The sequence below is a fragment of the Bemisia tabaci genome, chromosome 1 (genome assembly GCF_918797505.1).
Source record: "Bemisia tabaci chromosome 1, PGI_BMITA_v3".
Classification (NCBI taxonomy): Eukaryota; Metazoa; Arthropoda; class Insecta; order Hemiptera; family Aleyrodidae; genus Bemisia; species Bemisia tabaci.
Genome location: NC_092793.1, coordinates 11,358,866 through 11,377,903, shown reverse-complemented (window position 1 = coordinate 11,377,903; position 19,038 = coordinate 11,358,866). Strand labels below are relative to the sequence as shown.

Genomic DNA, 19,038 nt, shown 5'->3' with positions numbered 1-19,038 from the left:
GAAATACGTCCATTACACCGGGAGTGAGACCCCACGGTGTTGCTGAATTGTGAGGCAATTTAGGCTTCATGCGGTGCAGTGATGTAAATAGCGCTTGCCCTGTGATCTGGTGGTCCTTGGTTCGATTCCTGGCCAAATAGCTCCGAGTTTCATGGCCTCCAGCAAGGATTTTGTGGAGCTGGCATGACCCATTATCCACGCGACTAGCCAATTTTAAGCTCTGACGGGCAGTACGGGCAGCAATCCTTTCTATTTGAGTATCTTTAGTAGAATCACGTCCACTTTTACATTGTTTCTTATGCAGCTTTTTAGAGCACACCCCCATCTTTCTCACTCGTCTGTAGTTCCGTTTGGCAGAAATACCTCCAATTGAAATACAACAGGATGGATCGGGACAATTTTCCGTCAAGTTTTGTTCAAAGAGAGGCAGCCTCTCTGACCAATGAATGTAAACGGATGGCCTGAAGACCAGATCAAAGATGAGAGACAAGAAGAACCCTCGCCACAGGAGGCGCGAGGGACAAGAGCAAGCGATTCCCGAAGACGCGGCGCACAGTGGATCGAGTCAATTAGAGAGGTCGGACATGAAATTTTTTACTAAAACTCCAAATCACTGGAAAAAAACACATTGGATCCACAGTCCAGACTCTAGAAAACATTGACAAGAAAAAATACTCTTAATTCAATCAAATTTTTGCTTGAATCAAAACGAAATCCGCTTAAATTAAAAGGCTTGCTTCTTGATTTAAGCTAGACTCTGATTGAATAAAGAGTACTTTTTCTTGCCAATGTTTTCAAGAGTCTGGACTCTAGATCCAATGTGTTTTTTTTTTTTCCAGTGATGTTGCGATGTTTATTTCGTCACATTCAACATTTTGAATACTTCCAGAAGAAAATTTCACGAGGAAATCATTGGAGCCACTCTTAAAACCTCAACTTTTTGTATGAGCGGAGCGTTATAAGCTTTTAAAGTTTCCGAATTTTGTCCGACCTCTCCTACTGACTCGATCCGCTGTGCGGCGGCGGCGCGCACGCGAGACTGGTCAACGCACCGGCGGCCGCGCCGCGGCACCACAGCTGGCGCTATTGACACCTAATCAGTTTCATCTACTCACCGAGGGCATAAATGCCACTTCCAACCACTTCCATCGCCGCGGCCGGGCGCGCGGGGCCAGAAATTACGACCTCTATATTGGACCGGGGCTGGGGCCGGCCGGCTGCGGCGGCGCGGCGCGGCATCCGTGAAAAGTTCAGTTTCCTCTCCGAGGCGCAACGTCAAATTACCCCTAATGGATGCTCAGCTTTTAAAGAGATTGAAAGCAAACATACATGACATCGCTAATAATACGCTTCTTGCTAGACCGCCCGACTTCGCTATATCCCCATCGAAATCCTCGCTCTTCGTCATTTCAATTTATGTCCTTGCAGCGTAAAGTAGAATACCTCCATACAGAGAGGGCCCATCGGCGGATCCAAGGGGGAAGGGCGTAGCTCCCGCCCCCAGAATCACCGAAATCATATCTGGACTGCATTTTGCAATTTGGAACTATAAATTCTGGCTCGGGTTAAAAACAACGCATGTGCCCAGGGCCGGATTAAGGGGGTGGCCACATAGGCCGCGGCTCATGGCGGCAAATCTAGGGGCAGCAAATTTTGCAATTTTTTTAAATGTAGGTTTAAAAAAAAAATCGGATTTAGAAAAAAATTACGAACGAGAAAAGGCGACAAAATCTCTCATTTCCTGAGAGTATAGTAATTTCTAATTTTGTCGTCTTTCAGTGATACAAGAGACAGCACCTTTAATTAGTCGAGTTAAGAGAGAAACCAAACACACAATTTGGCCTGGAACGGCGCGACTTAGGGAGAAATGATGACGAGGACTTGAGATGAAAAGGAAAAGCCCTCGGCGCGGCAATCGGCATGTAACACATATTAGCGCCTACAAGACTGCACGAATACTTCACGCATTGCATCAAACACAGTGCGGTTATTGTGGTCAGCGCGTGAAACGGATAGCGCCTACAAGAATGCATGAATACTTCACGCATTGCGCCAAACACAGTGCGGTCAGCGTGAAACGCATAGCGCCTACAAGACTGCGTGAATACTTCACGCATTGCGCCAAACACGGTGCGGTCGGCGCGGCGCAGCGGCGGAAGTTAGATCATTATACCAAATGTGTTTGTTCTTTCATAATTTTTTCGTTCATTTCTTATGAATAGAGGGTCTTGTCCACGCAGTGATAGGTTTACGAAACTCGACTTTCGCGCAAAGTTCCGTGACCTTTTGCTAGTAGTGTTGACAAGGCTTTCCCAAAAAATGTGTTCAACACGAGGAAACGCGTCTTATGCACCCCTTCCCCGCTGGCACGTTCACTTGATAGTTTTTATTGATGTTTCAAAACGAATGAGAAGGGGGCGGCAAAATACAGGCGGCCCATGGGCGGCAAGTAGGAAAATCCGGCCCTGCATGTGCCATTAGTATCCCTATGCACATAAGTGTTTATTCAGATGAGCCAGAATTTATAGTTCCAAATCGCAAAATGCAGTCCATGTAGCGTAATGCACCGTACCAGGGACCAGTGGGCCGATTGTTGAATTTGATAGACAAAGCGATAGAAAATGAAGAAAATAGGAATATGGAGGGATCCTATTGGTGGAAGCGGGTGGTTGCAATGGACAAAGGAGGTAGGTAATAGACTAACTAACGACAACCCACGAGAGACCCCTTAGTTAGTCCATCATTTTCTCCCCTAGTCTATAAAAACCATCCATTTCAACCCATAGGATCACTCCATCCTCCTTATGTCTTCTTTTTCTATCGCTTCCTCTATTAATTTCATCAATCAGCCTACTGGATAGTTCAACCACTTTTTTGTTTAATACCATGACCAGCTCAGGATTTGGTAAAATTGATCATTCTTTTTCTCCTTGTGTCCGTGGAGCATTTCGAAAGATCCCGAAGCTGAAACCGCTTTCTTGATACTCAAAGCATTAGCCAAGGAAAGTAAGCGCGTCCGCAGCAGTCGTAAATTAATTAGAGAAAATTAAAATCCTGACTCTGCAGGACGCGAACTTGTGTGGAGATAAGTAGATTCTTTTCATCAGTATACGGTGCGTTTCAAAATACCGACTGCATGATACCACCATGAAGCATAATTATTTATACAGCTTTTAGTGTGAATAGTTCGACGAAAGCTTTTTCGCTCGGGAATTCACCGAAAAATATTCAAGAGGGAACATATTTTCACGAAACTCGTTTTGGCAGAGCAGAGGTGATAACTTTTGAAGTTGTTTTCCTATGAGTGTTAGCAAAGAGCCTCTATTCGAAGTGGCGCGGTGATAAACATTCTACCAACTTCGAAAGCGTCTGAAAAACTTTGCGGCGCATCCGCCAAAAGTAATGTTCCCGTGAAAGCATCCTAAAACATTGTCTAATTCTGTCTTTTCCAGTTTTCTGCGTGCTTTGAAACAAGCACCTCGTTCCCCGCCCTTAAGTTTTTTGATACCGAGATCGCTTTTGTTCAGGTCACCCCTTCAATTACTTGAAAGCTTCATTTGTTGGTGGTTGAGGGATGCTGAAATATGAGTCCGAGGAAAGAAAAGACGGTGAAAATGCACGATTTCAATCTCCTAAAGAATTGAGAGAAGTATAAAAGAATAGCAAGACCAATGATGCTGCTGAGGGAAACTTCAAAATAAAATTTGATGGAAATTATGTATAGGGAGACGCAATAGGGCCTCTTGGCAATTGAACCCATTGCACGTGAATTAATCTTGCAGTATTTCTCGAGTCCGAACATGTCAGACCGTAAGAATTTCCTTCAACTTAAAAGGATGCAACTTGCGATACAACCCTGCTGTTTGTCCGAAGAGTTCCTCTTTCATCAGCCAGCACTGTAATCAACTTCAAAATATGAGGAGATACGTTTTTCTCTAAGCAGCTTAAATCAGAAGGTTTGGATCTGTCTCTAAATCTGAATGTTTAATATCAAATTTCCCAACTACGATTTGCAACATTCTAAATCGTACGCCTTTGGACGTTCATAGCTATCTTTAAAAATCCGTAATTGAAAAATCATTCGGACTGTCAAATGATCTGAATCAAATTATTCACTTAAAAAAATGTTGACTGTATATCTTGTATTCCTCAAAATTGTGTCATTCCTCATTGTCGTATCAAAGAGATATGTGGATTGCATTTTGCAAGAAGGAACCAGGAGCATTGCAGCATTGCTAAGATTGCTAAGGACTTCTTGTCTTGGAGGGAAACCTGATTATCCATTGACAGTTTCTATTTTACTCACTAAAAACTGAAAATCAAGACAAAAAATACCATGTTAACTTCATATTTTTTCATGATTCAGTAATTGTATTGCATATGATGAAGATGCACAATCCTAGCATCATTGCAATACTTCTGGTTCCTTTTTGCAAAATGCTTTCCATGTGTCCACGCAGCATTTTCTGCAACGAGTTGTTTGTGCATCCTTTGTAAAAAGTGAAATATGATCCAAAATTGAGGACACCGCACCAAGAACAGCTTATATCTGGAAACCGCGTTTTAAGAAAAACGCATTGAAAGTTTTGTTTTTGATGTACTGCGCAGACTTTTCTATGCAGGTACCCTGTTTTAGTGTTTTTGGGTGACCTAACCCTTCTATTGAAGGATGCCGGGTAGATTTTGCGATACATTTTGGGTTTACACTCTAATATATTTAATTTAAAAAAGCGGTTTATAGGCCATTATTACGCCCAACAGTCATTTTGGTGGCAATATGAAGTATAAATCATTTTAATCACGCATGATTAACGCAAAATGAAAGAATATCGATAGTGAGTAAAGAAAGGGGTAACTAGCACCTTATAGGAGTATATGCCTATAGGCTGTTCTTGGTGCGGTGTCCTCAACTAGAAGCATAAGAATTTGAATGTATACTTTTAAATTCGGTATGCTTTACTAAAGGTCTTGTTTAGTGTTCAAAAGAGAGTAATGTAAATTGCTGACAAGTCAAAAGTATTCAATTTGCAATGCGTAACTTTGATTTCAGAGTGTTGCCGAGTGTGTCAGCGTTCGTGAGAAGCAACTCAATGAGCTGCACGCCATTTTTAGCCACCTTCAAAGCGGAGGAACTGTCGACACGTATCCGGATCAAAGTTCAAGCAGGTAAGAAATCGGCTCACCCTCTTCCATTTTATTCGTTCCCCTCTTTTGGGAAACCAGTCCACCTCCAAAATCTATACTACTCGAAAAAGTTTTTGCTTTTAAAGATAAAAATACATACAGGAAGGGAAGGAGAAATGAACTGAAACCTTTCTGACCCAAATAAAACATACAGAAGGAGAGAAAACATACAGATTTGCCAAGCAATTTGATTTTTTTTTTTTTTTTTTTTTTTTTTTTTTTTTTTTTTTTTTTAAATGTCCCTTCACTTGCATTAAGTAATTTTGTAAGTGGACAGATGCACAAGACTGGAACCTCAGGAAATTTGCATGTTTATATTTTTTGAAATTGTTACTTGCTTGTTATTTCTGATCTCTTAAGTAGTTGTCCTATTTTTTAACATTGGACAATGGTCATTTCGGGAGTTGTGTTTTCCATCCTTAGGTCCTTCGTTTCTTTTTGATCACTCTTTGTTGAGGCTTGGAAGCTACGAAGGATTTAAAGATGGGGAAAAACATCTCCCGAAATGACCATGGTAAAATAATAAAGAATAGGACAACAACTACTGAAGAGATCAGGAATAAAAGGCAGGTAACAATTTGAAAAAAAATCATGAATCCTGATAAAAAAGAAAAAATCGACAAAAGATATATGATCATGAACGGTATGTTCCAATTATTCTATGCAGATAGACTTTTTTCCGGAATGATGCCCCACTCCGTGAAAATTCTATCAAAGTAAAGTTGGCAACCTTTGAGGGCGCGCGGGGATTCTTACTCAGGACGGTAGAATACGTGGTAATGTTTTTGAAGTTTTCGTTTTTTCGACGCGGAACTATTTCTCCTCGCCGTGGGTTGGGGGAACATGGCTCGCCCCCGTTGGACCGGGTAATAATTTGCGAAAGCTCACGGAGCCGATGGCTCAATAAACTTGGAATTACGGGGCGCGTGAGTTTTGATGCCGGGAAAGGAAGGGTCGGCGGACTGGTGGCCCAGCGGCGCCTCGATCGAGGGATCACGCGGAAAGCCTCGCGATTTAGTTTCATTTCATCAAATTGTTGGTCCCTTTCTCCCTTCGACTCGCTTCTGCCGTGGCGAAGGCTCATGCACCATGGAGCCCTTTCTCGCAAGGTTGTCAGCCTTACAAAAATTTCCATAAATTCAAGATGAAGTCGGAAAAACGGCATGAATGGGAAAATAACTTCTCAAGAAAATTACGTCCAACGTTTTGGATTGCTTTTAAACCTAATCCAGACCGTGTAACTTTTTGTGTCACTGCTTCCGCTTCGTTCGTATGAAAATTTGGATATTGTGTGATATAGAGTAGAGTCCCTTTATACCCAGAGTTAAGACAACTCGATTATCAGCTGACTGGCAGCCGGCCTTGGTTGGCCATGGAGGCCGAAACGAGTGCACCCAAACGAACGATATTGAGGGATAAGGATCAGGAATCCTGCGATGTCTGTCACACAAAAACAACAACATCAACAAATTGACACTCAAAAAAAGCTCCGGCCGTGGAGGCCATAAGCAGCGGACCTGGAGCACGGACTGGATGGGCTATATGGCACTACCGTTCGCCTACGCGCCTGACGGCCGGATTGCTACGTGCGGGGACGATGCGGAGTCCTACGGACATGAAAACCGTAAGTCGCGGCCTCGAGCGGCATAGGCAGCTTGCGCTCTAGGCGCTACTTACGGGCTGGACGGCCGGAGCTCTGCGCGCCGCCGCTGTCCGCGACGTGGTGGATTTTTTCGGAACTACAGCTGAAAATTCACCATTAAAGTACATACTTAGAAAAGAAAAACTTTCCAGCAAAGTTTTAAACATTGAGTGAATTATCTTGTGTCAATTTCTGAACAAGATTTTTTTTCTTTCCTTCTTTTTAAAATAGGTATATATTTCTTTGTTGATAGTTCATAACAATTTAGTTTCAGGAAAGTGATGGATAATTCAATGTCTAAGAAAGAAAAAGAGCATATGAACGTTAGCTTGTTGATCATGTTTCAGATATCAAGAGAGATTTGAACTCCTTGGCTGATAGTTCAGCAAGTCAATTTGAGAAAAGAGATGAATCTTAGAGAAGAGATGATGCTTATTGAGAAAGAAAATCAGCATATGAATGTTAGCTTATTCATCGTGTAGAGATATCAAGAGAAATTTTCAAAAACCTAACTTTAATGTTGCAAGCCTTCGTAGAAATAAATAAAGCACTGGGGAAGCACTGGAAGGAACAAATGTAGATAGATCAAAAATTCATGCTACCTATTTTAAATGTAGAACAGACTGTCCAAGGTATGATAAATTGCTAAAACTCATTGCAGCGAAAAATGTAAATTGAAAAATCATTTTTATCACTTGGCAGCCCGTTCTCAATAAATGTAATTACTTTCACTCAATGAGAATTCAGCATTTGTCAAAAACAAAACCTGGTTCATCCCTCAATAAAAAATACGAATGCAAAGTAGGAAATCACCCAAATGATTAACAAAGGAAAAGCACAGGCGTAGGTCTAGGTACTTACAGATTTTTACTCCTTACGACTAGAAAAGCTTCAGAATCTTGAAAATGAGGTTGAGAATATTTCAAAGTGTAAATTCAGTAGTAAAAGTTGACAAAACTTCAAGATATAACTCTCCGCAATAACTACCGGATACAATTTCCACAAAATATTAGCGAAGAAATATACCACCGAAAATTGTCACACTTGTTAAAATTGTAGATCTTCCCTTCAGCAAACTGAAGCGCGATTCACACAAAATTTTACCACTATTACAGTACACTGAGCTCCCTAGAATTGGGATATGGAATCAGAGAGATATTCACAGCAACAATGTTTGCACTGGCTCTTATCGGATAATCAACGCAGGCAAGATTGGCTTATAGCTTCCGCTGGCGGACAGCTATTTTGGCAACAGAGAAGGGAGGTGTTGGATGTCGGAGAGTGAAATACTACCTACTCTCAATTGAAAACATTTAAGTATAAGCCAGAGATTAGATTGAAATGGAATAAAAAATCAACCCAATCTTATGAGCAAGCAAAGGTGGCACAATGAAGTTGCAATCGGTAAATAGACATTCTTGTGTCTACATTATCAGTATTTTAGTGTGGCGGTAATTTACTCTGTGGGAAGATGCGTGGCAGGTAATTGATTGCTTTTCTTGGATTTAAGTTCTTTCCCTTAGTAGGGGGAAAATAAGTGAATTGCAAACGAACTTACAGGAGGAGAGGATATGAGCTCAGTGTGTAGGTAAAACTGACAATTTTCACTTAACTCTCGTCGCATTTCCGAAAGTATTTGACAAGCGTTATCACACAGAACTTTAGAATCAATCGTGCACCGCACAGAATCAAGAAAATATATCGAAAACCTCCAAAATTAAACGAAAAACGAACACACGTAATGAGCAATGACCAACAATGACAAGCAATTTACTAGATTCTAACCTCAATAAACAACGCTGAGTGGTGGCTGCGATCGCTCCCGAAAATGTTCAAGGCTGGCGGCAACTTTAAATTCACGCACTGAATAACATTGACGTAAAATATTATAATTTTCTGCGAATATACACGTAGCCGTCTCAATTTTAATCTGATGGTGACGCCATTTTCCGAAAACTGAATCTCACCTCACTGCCAACGGCCGTGGAAGCGGTTGGCTCCGATCCTGAAACCCGTAACTTACGCTCGGCTCCTAACCGGTCTTACGGCCATGAAGGCCGCGCGGGGTCCACGGGACACCGGCCGCTGGGTCCAGTACTAGCTGGCGCACAGCGCGTTAACGCCGGGATCACCAGTGTCCAGAGCAACCGGGTCACAGGGCCGTAGTTTTTTTTTTTGAGTGGATCAATTAAAAAGAAAATGAGATTGGTTTGTGAATAATTTCTTAATCTATTTTCATTTTGGACCGATGGCAATAACAATTTACTCTTGATAAACCACAATTAGGTAATATTTTCATTATTCTTGTTCACATTCAAGGTACCGCCATCTTGGTGCACTCGTTTCGGCTTCCATGAGCGAGAACCAATCAGAATTGGATTTTTTTTTAGGCCACTTTCAGCCCAACCAAAAGTGAGTTGTCTTAACTCTGGGTATAAAGGGACTCTAATATAGAGCACATACACAGGGAGAGCATAGACATCGAAATGGACGTATTTCTATCAAACGGAACTATGTGCATTATGACGCGAGCCCTGTTATACACATATCCTTATGGGTCTCAGGGCTCATGTCTTAATGCACATAGTTCCGTTTGATAGAAATACGTCCATAATATGGAGCTCATAGGGCCCAAAAGAGCAGCCGATCTTCTAACACAAATAATGTCACTGCCAATCTTCAGATTCCAATATCAAACCAAGGTGGTCAAGAATGTTCATGTTCAAGTATAAGCATTATTCTGCAACAAAAGTGAATTTATGGAAAAACTAAGTCGAATACGTGCTGCACCAACAACGGTCGACGGTCGTTCAATTGTATAATAATCTCTCTGGAATTTGAATTCTGATGCACAACTACGGGTCGACGGGTCGTATCAATTGTAATAATAAATCTCTCTGGATAATTTGAATTCATAGATTAGCTGCATTTTTGGACCCTGAAAGCTTCATGACCTAACCTGAAAATTACCGACATGTCCACTCGTACTCTCTCCAATTTTCCCTTGCAAATTGCACTTTTACTAGGAGAATCTTGGACATTTCTAACGGAGAATTCCACTGATTTTCCCCGGATCTCATGCAAAAATCCGAAACATTTTTGACGAAAATTGCACAGGCACATTCTTGTGAAAATTTGAATTGTCTGAGTCAATTTTTCAACTTCGGAACGGAGTTACGCTCCTCCGTCCGGGAGACGACGAATCGGACTGCATTTTGAAATTTGGAACTATAAATTCTAGCCCGGATTAAAAAACAACGTATGTGCAATTAGTTTTCCTATGCACATACGTGTTTTTCCAGAGGAGCCAGAATTTATAGTTCGAAATTGCAAAATGCAGTCCAATTGTGGTGCAAGGGACATTCTCCGTGTGTCGAACGTGGTCCCTAACGGTTTTCCGTATGAAATGGAGATTTTAAGCTGACGATCGGGAAACCTCGGCATTTTACTTTCTCCCTCCTTGCCCTTGCTCGACACCGCTTTTGAAGCGCCGATCGCTCCTGAAATGAAAATTGTTGCGAGCATTTCGGCACATATTGATGTCTCACTCGGCGAAAGCCCATAACTCACGTCGTGCGGCCTCCCCCACGGTCGATGCTCAGTCGCCCCCCCCCTCCATCCTCCCCCCTCCACCCAATAATCCAATCGTCAATTCGTACACGCTTGACTCGCGCCCAACGAGTGCGCCTACTAATAATTCACGCCATCGCGCGTCACCTCCGCGTTCTGTGGCCCTGTCGCGTCGCAAAGTGGACAGAGTCGATAGGAGAATTCGGACAAAATCTGGAACTTTGAAAGCTTATATTCTCAAAAATATGAAACGAAAAGGTTCAAGAATGTTTGCATTGGATTTTTTGTGAAATTTGCTTTCAGGAACGCCCCTTGAAATTGAATTTGCGACGAAAGAAACATGAAAATTTGAAATTTCAGTCAAAACTTTCATGTCTAACCGCTTCCATTAGCTCGTTCTACTGTGCGTCGCTACGACCGAGACAGAATTCCCGTCTTCTTCGACTGAACATAGAGATTCATCCCTTACAACCACGAGGGGCATCCCAAAAATCTTGCGCGTTTGGCTCTCATTTCTAAACTATTACAGATACGAAAGAAAAAATCCGATTGGATGTGCATTAAATTTGAGACATACTCTCAGCTTTAATTTAAGCTCAAGTTTTCTAAAATCGGATGAACGGGACCCTCAGGACGTCAGTTGGACGTATTTATGCTGAAAGGAACTATGTGCAAGTGGAAAGATGGGGTGTGCTCGTTATTGCTCGGGCCATAAGAATGATTGGGACTTTAAAAGCGCCAGTGACGTCAGCGGCAGCGACGGGAGCGACGACGTACGGGAAGGCGGTCTTCAACTCATGAGCCCTGTCCACAACGCTCTAGATACATGCCCACGGCTCACGAGTCAGCGCTTAGTTCCTTTTGATTTAATTGAAGATCCCGCTTTTCCATTTTCTCAAAAGGAACTGTATCCACGTTTACTTTGTTTCTTATCCAGCTCACCACGAGCACACCCCATCTTCCTACTTGCACATAGTTCCATTTGGACGTATTTCTGTCAAACGGAACTATGTGCATTATGACGTGAGCCCTGTTATGCATGTATTTTTGTGGGTCTCAGGGCTCATGTCTTAATGCACATAGTTCCGCTTAATAGAAATACGTCCATTTAGCATTAATACGTCCAGTTCAGAGTTGGCCCCCCTATTTCCGCCCATGAGCGGGAAGCGGGAAGCGCCGAAGAGATGACGACGACGGTGTGAGTGGTAGAAAAACATAAATAACAAAAATTAGATGATGAATGTTTATTGACGAATAGCTGTAATTGTGGCCGGGGCGTTGGCGACCGTGGTGGCGGACTTCGGGGGGCAGGTGTGAAGTTGTTAATGGGAGCGGGGCCGTCTTGCCTGGCATATGCCGCCGCTTGTCCAGCTGTCCGGGCTTCTCCGAGCCGTCTTCCAGCTCGATTTTATTGTTACCGCCTCGGCCTCGTCTTCCGCGGTTTTAATTCCTCCTCCGGGTCCGGTCACCCCTTTCGCCGAGCCATTGTTCCTCCGGGACGCGCAACGCAACGCCGAGACACGCTTCATTTCAGCCACACCTTCGCAGTCACCAGGGTTGCCACAGTCAGGGAACACCCGGAAAACCGGGATATCACAGGGAAAACCAGGATATCACAGGGAGAACCAGGATATCACAGGGAAAACCAGGATATCACAGGGAAAACCGGGATATCACAGGGAAAACCTGGAAACCTTAGGGAAAATGGCAAAAATTCAGGGAAAATGACGGAAACGTATGGGGAAAATAGTCAAGTCACCTTTATATCCTTCCTAGCAGTGGCGTAGCTAGGAATTCTTTAAGGGGGAGGGTCCATTAAAAAACGTGACGGTAAATTTACATTATTTTGTGTACGTCCCCGATAATATTTTATGTCTGCCCTCCAAAAATTTAAAAAAAGGTACAATTAACGAGGCTAAGGGGGGTAGGGGTCCAGGCAGGTTCGGACTGGTCATAAGGCCAATCTTCCATTGGTAGATTCGCTGCCTTGGCGCACCGAAAACGCGCCCCTCTAACAGAAAGTAGAATAAGAAGAAGAAAAAATTACGACCGAGAATATATGCGGAAAATATCTTTAATGAACGGGAGAAGAGAGAGTAAGGAGTAAAGGATTTTTAGACGTATGCATTCACCCTTTGGAGAGTTCTTAAGGACGTATTTAACAACATATCTATCAACATATTTTTTCCTTTTCAAAACGACTATTGATTTGGACATACCATCGCATGTTTCGAGCAAACTTAACTTTAACTTAGCTCAAATTTAAAAAATAACAGACATCTAAACGCGATACATCTATTCGCGCAAGATGGATGACCACAATGCAGATGAAAAATTGAAGGCGCAATGGCGTGAGTCGTGAACTCGCAATGCTCTGCTCAATGCTACTAGTAACGCCGAAATCGGGAGTAAAGGAAATAATCGTGGCTCAAACATCTCTCGTATCTTTGGCTGTGTTATTCACGTAGTGCTTGAAGCACCACTACGAATAAAACAAACGGAAACAAACAAACATAGTGTGGAAATAGAGCGAGGGAAAGGATGAGCGTCAACGACGGCGCAGAGATACAACTATTCGTACTTGATGGACGTCCGTGCGGCATCTGAAAAATTGAAGGCGCGATGACGCGAAGCGTGAGCTCTCAATGCTCTGCCAAATGCTATCAATGAAGTGTCGCTCAGATTCGGGAAAAAAGTTAAAAAAAGAGGCCCGAACACATCTCTCCTAGCTTTGGCTGTGTTACTCACGAAGTGCTCAAAGCACCATTACGAATGAGACAAACGGAAACAAACACAGTATGGTAATAGAGCGAGGGAAAGGATGAGCGTCAACGACGGCGCAGAGATACAACTATTCGTACTTGATGGACGTCCGTGCTGCATCTGCAAAATTGAAGGCGCGAAGACGCGCAGAGTGAACTCTCAATGCTCCGCTATATGTTCTCAGTGAGGTGTCGCTCAGATTCGGAACAAAAGATATTCGAATACGTCTCTCCTGTCTTCGCCTGTGATGATACTCGATTCTTTCTTCTTTATTCAGGTGTATTACAGTTGCGGTTCATATTGCAGAGCTTTTTTTTATCAGTGTTGAAAGAATTTCTCACGTTTAATGCAAAAAATGTGTTTTAAAAGTGAGTGAATACGCCGCATTAGTAATTTTGAGTAAAGCTAAGCAAATAACTAAATTTTCTGTTATTTTGAATCATCTTCATCACATGTATTGCCCATGCACCCTTTATTTTGATCCTGTTAGACCTTTGTTAAACCTGAGAACTTAAGATGGCTGAGGCATAGTAAGAAGTGGATCCTCCATCCTCAGATCTATATTCTCCCTATAACATATGTTCTATTGTTGCCAGATTGCACTGAAAAGTCAGCACTATTCCTTAATTTAAAACCATGTCAAAGATCTCAATTCATGGGCACAACCCGACAACCTTGATTCTAGTCCCATAATGTCACAAACGTCAATGAGATATTTTTTTGCATTTGCGAATCTTTCGCATTTTCCAGAACTTTCTCAGAACTTTTAAAAACACAAAAAGAACCCCGGAACTATTGACGGACATGGAATGGGAGAACCCTACTTGAGACTATGAAGAGTTGCCTCAGGTTTGGTTTATGCAAAGCACCAAGATGTGAGGGAGGAATGAGAGATGTGCGGGAAGGGAGAGCTGTGCTGGAAGGGTTAACCGGAAGTCAACGCGTATAGAACCGGACATGAGTGATGAAACACGCGCCAGCATCTGCATTTAAACTCCCACATATCTGCCACACACACTGTGCTGTGCTAAGGTAAAACGCCGTATGAACCTTCAGGTGTTGCCAAATTTCCTTTGATAAAACGCGAATTTCCCTGTAAACTTATAAATATTTCCCTCCCAATTTTTCAGATAATTTTGTTCGCAATTTCACCTAAAGATTCTGAAAATTCAAAGGAAAAATATTCATAATTTTTCTCGGAAATGAACATTTTATCGAAGGAAATTTTGGCAACACTCGAATTCATACGGCGTTTTTCCTCAGCACGGCAGCATAATGGGACGGCTTAGTTCAAGAACAGCGTAACCGGTGAAAGGAAAGTTTCGAAAATATATTAAAAAACTTGATTTCCTCGACATTCATTTATATTTCTGTTCAAAAAATACAACCATAACCGGCCTTGAGTCCGGAACAGACGCTGTGTCTAAGCAACCCGTAACTTTTTTTTCAGTGTCCCGCATTAATATTGCGGCAAGAGTTTTCTCGGTAATGAAGACTATGAACGTTTGAAAAGCACCACTAAAATGCCCAACAAGTATTGTTTGAATATACTGCCGCACTGAAAAAAAAATCTCGGTGTATTTACTAAGAAAAGGGTAAAATTACCAAGAATTCAGGGTTCTATTTGACCCCAGTTTTCTCTTGGTAAAATTACCATTTGTGGAATTGGTAATTTTACCGAGAAATCTCGGTAAAATTTTTGAACTTTCTCGGTAATTTTACTGGACCTTTGTAAAAACGCCAATATTTTTTATCGACTGTGGTAGAATTACCGAGATAAAACGGCAAAGTTACCGGGAATCGATTACCAATAAAAGTGGTATTCTCACCTGAAAAAACAGTAAAAATACCGGTTTTTAGGTAAGCTTACCAGTCTGTCTCGGTAAAATTACCAATAATTGGTAAAAAAAAGTGAGATGGTAAAGGTACCAACGGACCTTGGCAAAAACGCCGAGAACTTTTTTTCAGTGCGTAATGAAATAAGTTGATCCTTTTAACGCTCGCTCGACATTGACCGATGAATCGAATTCTTTCGCGGAAATGTTAACCAAACATTGCCTTGAAGCGTAAACTCCGCGTGGATCTAGCCCCTACCCTCCGGGACAACCCCTCACGGTGGCGCGGCCAGAGAGACGAGGGGTAGGAGACCGGACCCGACGTATGTCACCTATTGATTCGTTGCCTGGCAACATTGACCAACCCGTGCGCCAAATCATTTTTCAAGAATAGATCTGGGTGGGGCCGCTCCGGCCCTCCCAAATATGGCCGCCTCAATTACGCGTCCCTCCTCGCCCCTGTTTAATTTGGTCCCGAACCGTTTAATTATTTGCATGCGAGCCGCTTGTGCTCTCTGTGTTTCCGTTTACTTTTTGAGTTTTTTTCATGTTGTTTTTTGGGGCCTCCACCTTTGACTCCAGTGTTTCCTCTTTGCCGTGCAGTTGTTGATCTCTGAACGCCTTCCTCGGTGCCGTACTTGTCTTTTCGGAGCTTTTTAAGACTTTACTAGAAAGTAAACTCGATGCTTTCTCTCCGAATAGTTTTCATTTTGTGGCCTGGTTTTTACTCCTCTCCTAAGTTCAATATTCGTGTACTGCCGTGCAACGCAAAAACGCCGTAAACGCCATTTTGTATTTTTTAGAAACAATCTATCATAACAGAAAAACTTGTGTACCTCGGGACAATGTTTTTACAGAACCCTTTTGTAAATACTATCAAAAACGTGACCTGAAAATTTGAGCTGCATGGGTAAAACGGTTTATATTTTAGAAAGTGTTAAGTTCCAAAAAACGAGGGAAAATCTTGATGGATTTACGGAGTTCTTGCCCAGCACGGCAGTACCAAATGTAGTGTGTTCACAGTTGTCAGATCGTGCGATAACATTTGGATACTTTACATGGATTTAAATAGGCAAAAGTGTTGATTTTGTAGCACAATCTTTTTCTTTTTAATTTTATTTCGTTAAATAATGAATGAGCTGCATTCGTTGACATTAAATTAGACGAAAAATGTTTAATTGAGGAAAATATATGAAGAAAATGATGATAGTACATAAATGAGAGGAATTAAGTATCCGTGAATAATCTCGTCCGCAACGACAACTAAATATATAGGATTTAGTTTTTCAGCACTAATATAAGCATCAACAAATATGAGGTATAATAAACAAAATTCTTTGATCACAATGTCGCAGCCTAAACAAACGGACTGCAAATTAACGGTAGAGGTAGCTAATGAAAAAATAATTTAAATTACACAAGGAGAGAGGGAGAGAGACAAAAAAACAACGACAACAAATTTTACACTTCATCAAAGATGTACTACCGAATGTTTATAACTGAAATTTTTATTTTCACGGTCTTTTTCCTGATTATATACACGCAATAAATCGACAAAAGCATGGAAGTTTGACAGGAATTTATTTATTTATTTATTTTGTTTTATTTTTTTTAACGTATTAGCACTTGAGTGTATTTGAGCGAATTGAGTGACTTTACGCCTTTTCGCGTGGGGACTGACAAAATTGTGATCAACCCTCGAGAAATAGGACATTTTGTCATTACACTTAGTGAAGATTGCTTTGCGTGGGGTAGGTATTTTCTTCGGTTGAGCAATTGTTGTCGAGTTGAGATGAAAAACTGGATTCTGAGATTTCGACGGAAAATTCTCTAATGTCCGAATGAATCAGTTGCGAGTTAAAGGTGCATTAAAATTAGGCAACCCCGTACTCTAAAGGTAGCAGAATACAATTTGAAGCTTTTTTTTTCTTTTTTTTCTTTTTTTTTAACAACGCTTTTTGAACCGCGAATTTCAAATCACAAACTTTGGTTAGAAAATTTAAAACACTTTTTGTATTAAAATTTTCGCAATGCAAACCTCCTTATTTCAGCTTTAATAACCAAAATTTTAAACTTTTAAGTACGTGTACTACAGTCTCTTTTTCTGCACGATTAAAAAAAAATTAAACGATACAGGTCCGGGAAAAGGATTTGGAAACACCTAATGGAATGAGAATGATCAGAAATCAATTATTATATTATTTATCTAAAAAAACGGTGTATCTCTATGTTGATGCTGATTCGTTGTCCTATCATTTTTCCTCCATCCCGCTTTTGCTGTTGAAAGTTTTTTTTTTTTTTTTTTTTTTTTTTTTTTTTTTTTTTATCGCAGAAGGTTTCCGTAAAGTCCAAAAGTGCCGTGCGTCGCAGACTGTAGAATCCGAGGCGAAAGCTCCCAACAAACAGTGTAATCTGTCGAGACTACAAAATGATACACGGCACTAATCTTTTATAAACTTTTTATCTATAAGTTAGACGTGCAACTTCTTCCGTAGAGGGTCTCTCTGCTTTTAAGAAAATATTTACATTATCGAGAATGAAGGAAAGACGATCGGGACTTGGTAATACGCTCCTTGCAGGATGCTCACGAGATGCAGCGCAAGACTGCCATGTATTTAAAAAAAAGTTTTCTCGATTGCAATTATTTTAAAGCGAAACATTTAACTACACCTCAGAGTACCAAAACCTTTCAGCAGTCTAAAACCTTAGTGGAACCTATATTTGATTATTTCCTGATAAAAACAAATTTGAAAAGACTAAGGCAGTCTGTAAATGACTGTGTAAAATTGTTCAATTGTAAGTTTACATTTTAAAAAAATGCATGTAATTTACTCTGAAATTGGAACACATCAGCGAGCTAAGCATGATTTTTTCCTACCTCACGAGGGCAAATGCGATAGACTAAACAGATTTGAACTAACGAGTAAATCACGTTTTGAAAAAAATGAGTCGACAGTAGTTTCAAGCTTACTCAAAGTCGAGAAAAAATAATTTGAACGTGAACACAGGCGTTGAACTTAATCTCTAAGATTCGGACTTTAGAGAACCAACTTCAAACCACTTTATTTCGATTTCATCCCATCTTGTCTTGACTTGGTTCCTTCCATGGGCGGAACTAGAGTGAGGGGGGAGGTTGCCCCCCACAATTCAAAAAATGTCAAGGGCCCAATCTAGTAATTGGTTTAGAGATAAAAGGCACAGGAAATGTAATGAATATGAGCTCCATCCTAATATAATCGATCAAAAATGTCAGAAGAGGAAACTTTCTCGCGAAGAGAGCAGTTTCCGTTTCTCTTCAGCAAGCGATCAAGGAACGTGGAATGCTGTTTGACTGTGTGTTCGACTCTTCAATAAAACAAAACATTTCTAGAAACCTTGTTAATATTTTTACATCAATTTTTCGAGGAAATTTATTTGCAATTCGATCCGAACCATCTGAACATTTCAAAGATGAATATTCATATCATCTCCCATAAAAAATAATGTAATTGGGGGAAATTCGGCGACCGCCGAATGTTCACACGGAGATTTCCCTCAGCACCGGCAGTCTACAGATTCATGTAATCATACTTTGTTTCATGTAACCATACTTCGGTTCATGTAATCGAACTTTCAAACCCCGACTGAACTGTAAAACTGGTTGGACGGAATGAGCTGATCTGTTGAAATAACTGAATCGAGGATACAATGACCAGAACGGAGAGTAGGGTTGTGGGTCCATGCCTTGAGTGAAACGGCTAAAATGGTACACCGCACTTACGGTACATACAATGTAATTTTTTTTCTTGAGATTCTCTTTGACTTAAAGCGCCGTTTCTTGTAGACAAAATTTGTGGGGTTTTTCCCCCTTTTTTCAGTTAAATCCGTGCGGATTCAACTCAACATCAGTTTTTTTTTTAGTTGAAAAGTCATCGTTGAGCTATCGTTTAGCTTGAGTTTAAAAAAATGGTAAGAAAATAACGTTTCTGTAACTCAGAAAAAGTGATTTTAAGTTAAATCAACACGATTTAACTTAAAAAAAACCCAAATTTTGTTGACAAGAAA

At 41.1% G+C, this 19,038-nt stretch overlaps 1 protein-coding gene across 2 annotated transcripts in view; it reads left to right on the top strand.

Moving 5' to 3' along the window:
• The window catches only part of MESR6 (misexpression suppressor of ras 6), a 660,344-nt gene that overhangs the window by 518,926 nt on the left and 122,380 nt on the right, over window positions 1-19,038 (top strand). For both annotated transcript variants that reach the window (XM_019053727.2, XM_072296138.1), the window contains exon 6: window positions 5,051-5,166. In XM_019053727.2, coding sequence (XP_018909272.2) covers window positions 5,051-5,166 — 116 coding nt within the window. The remainder of the gene's footprint in view (window positions 1-5,050; window positions 5,167-19,038) is intronic.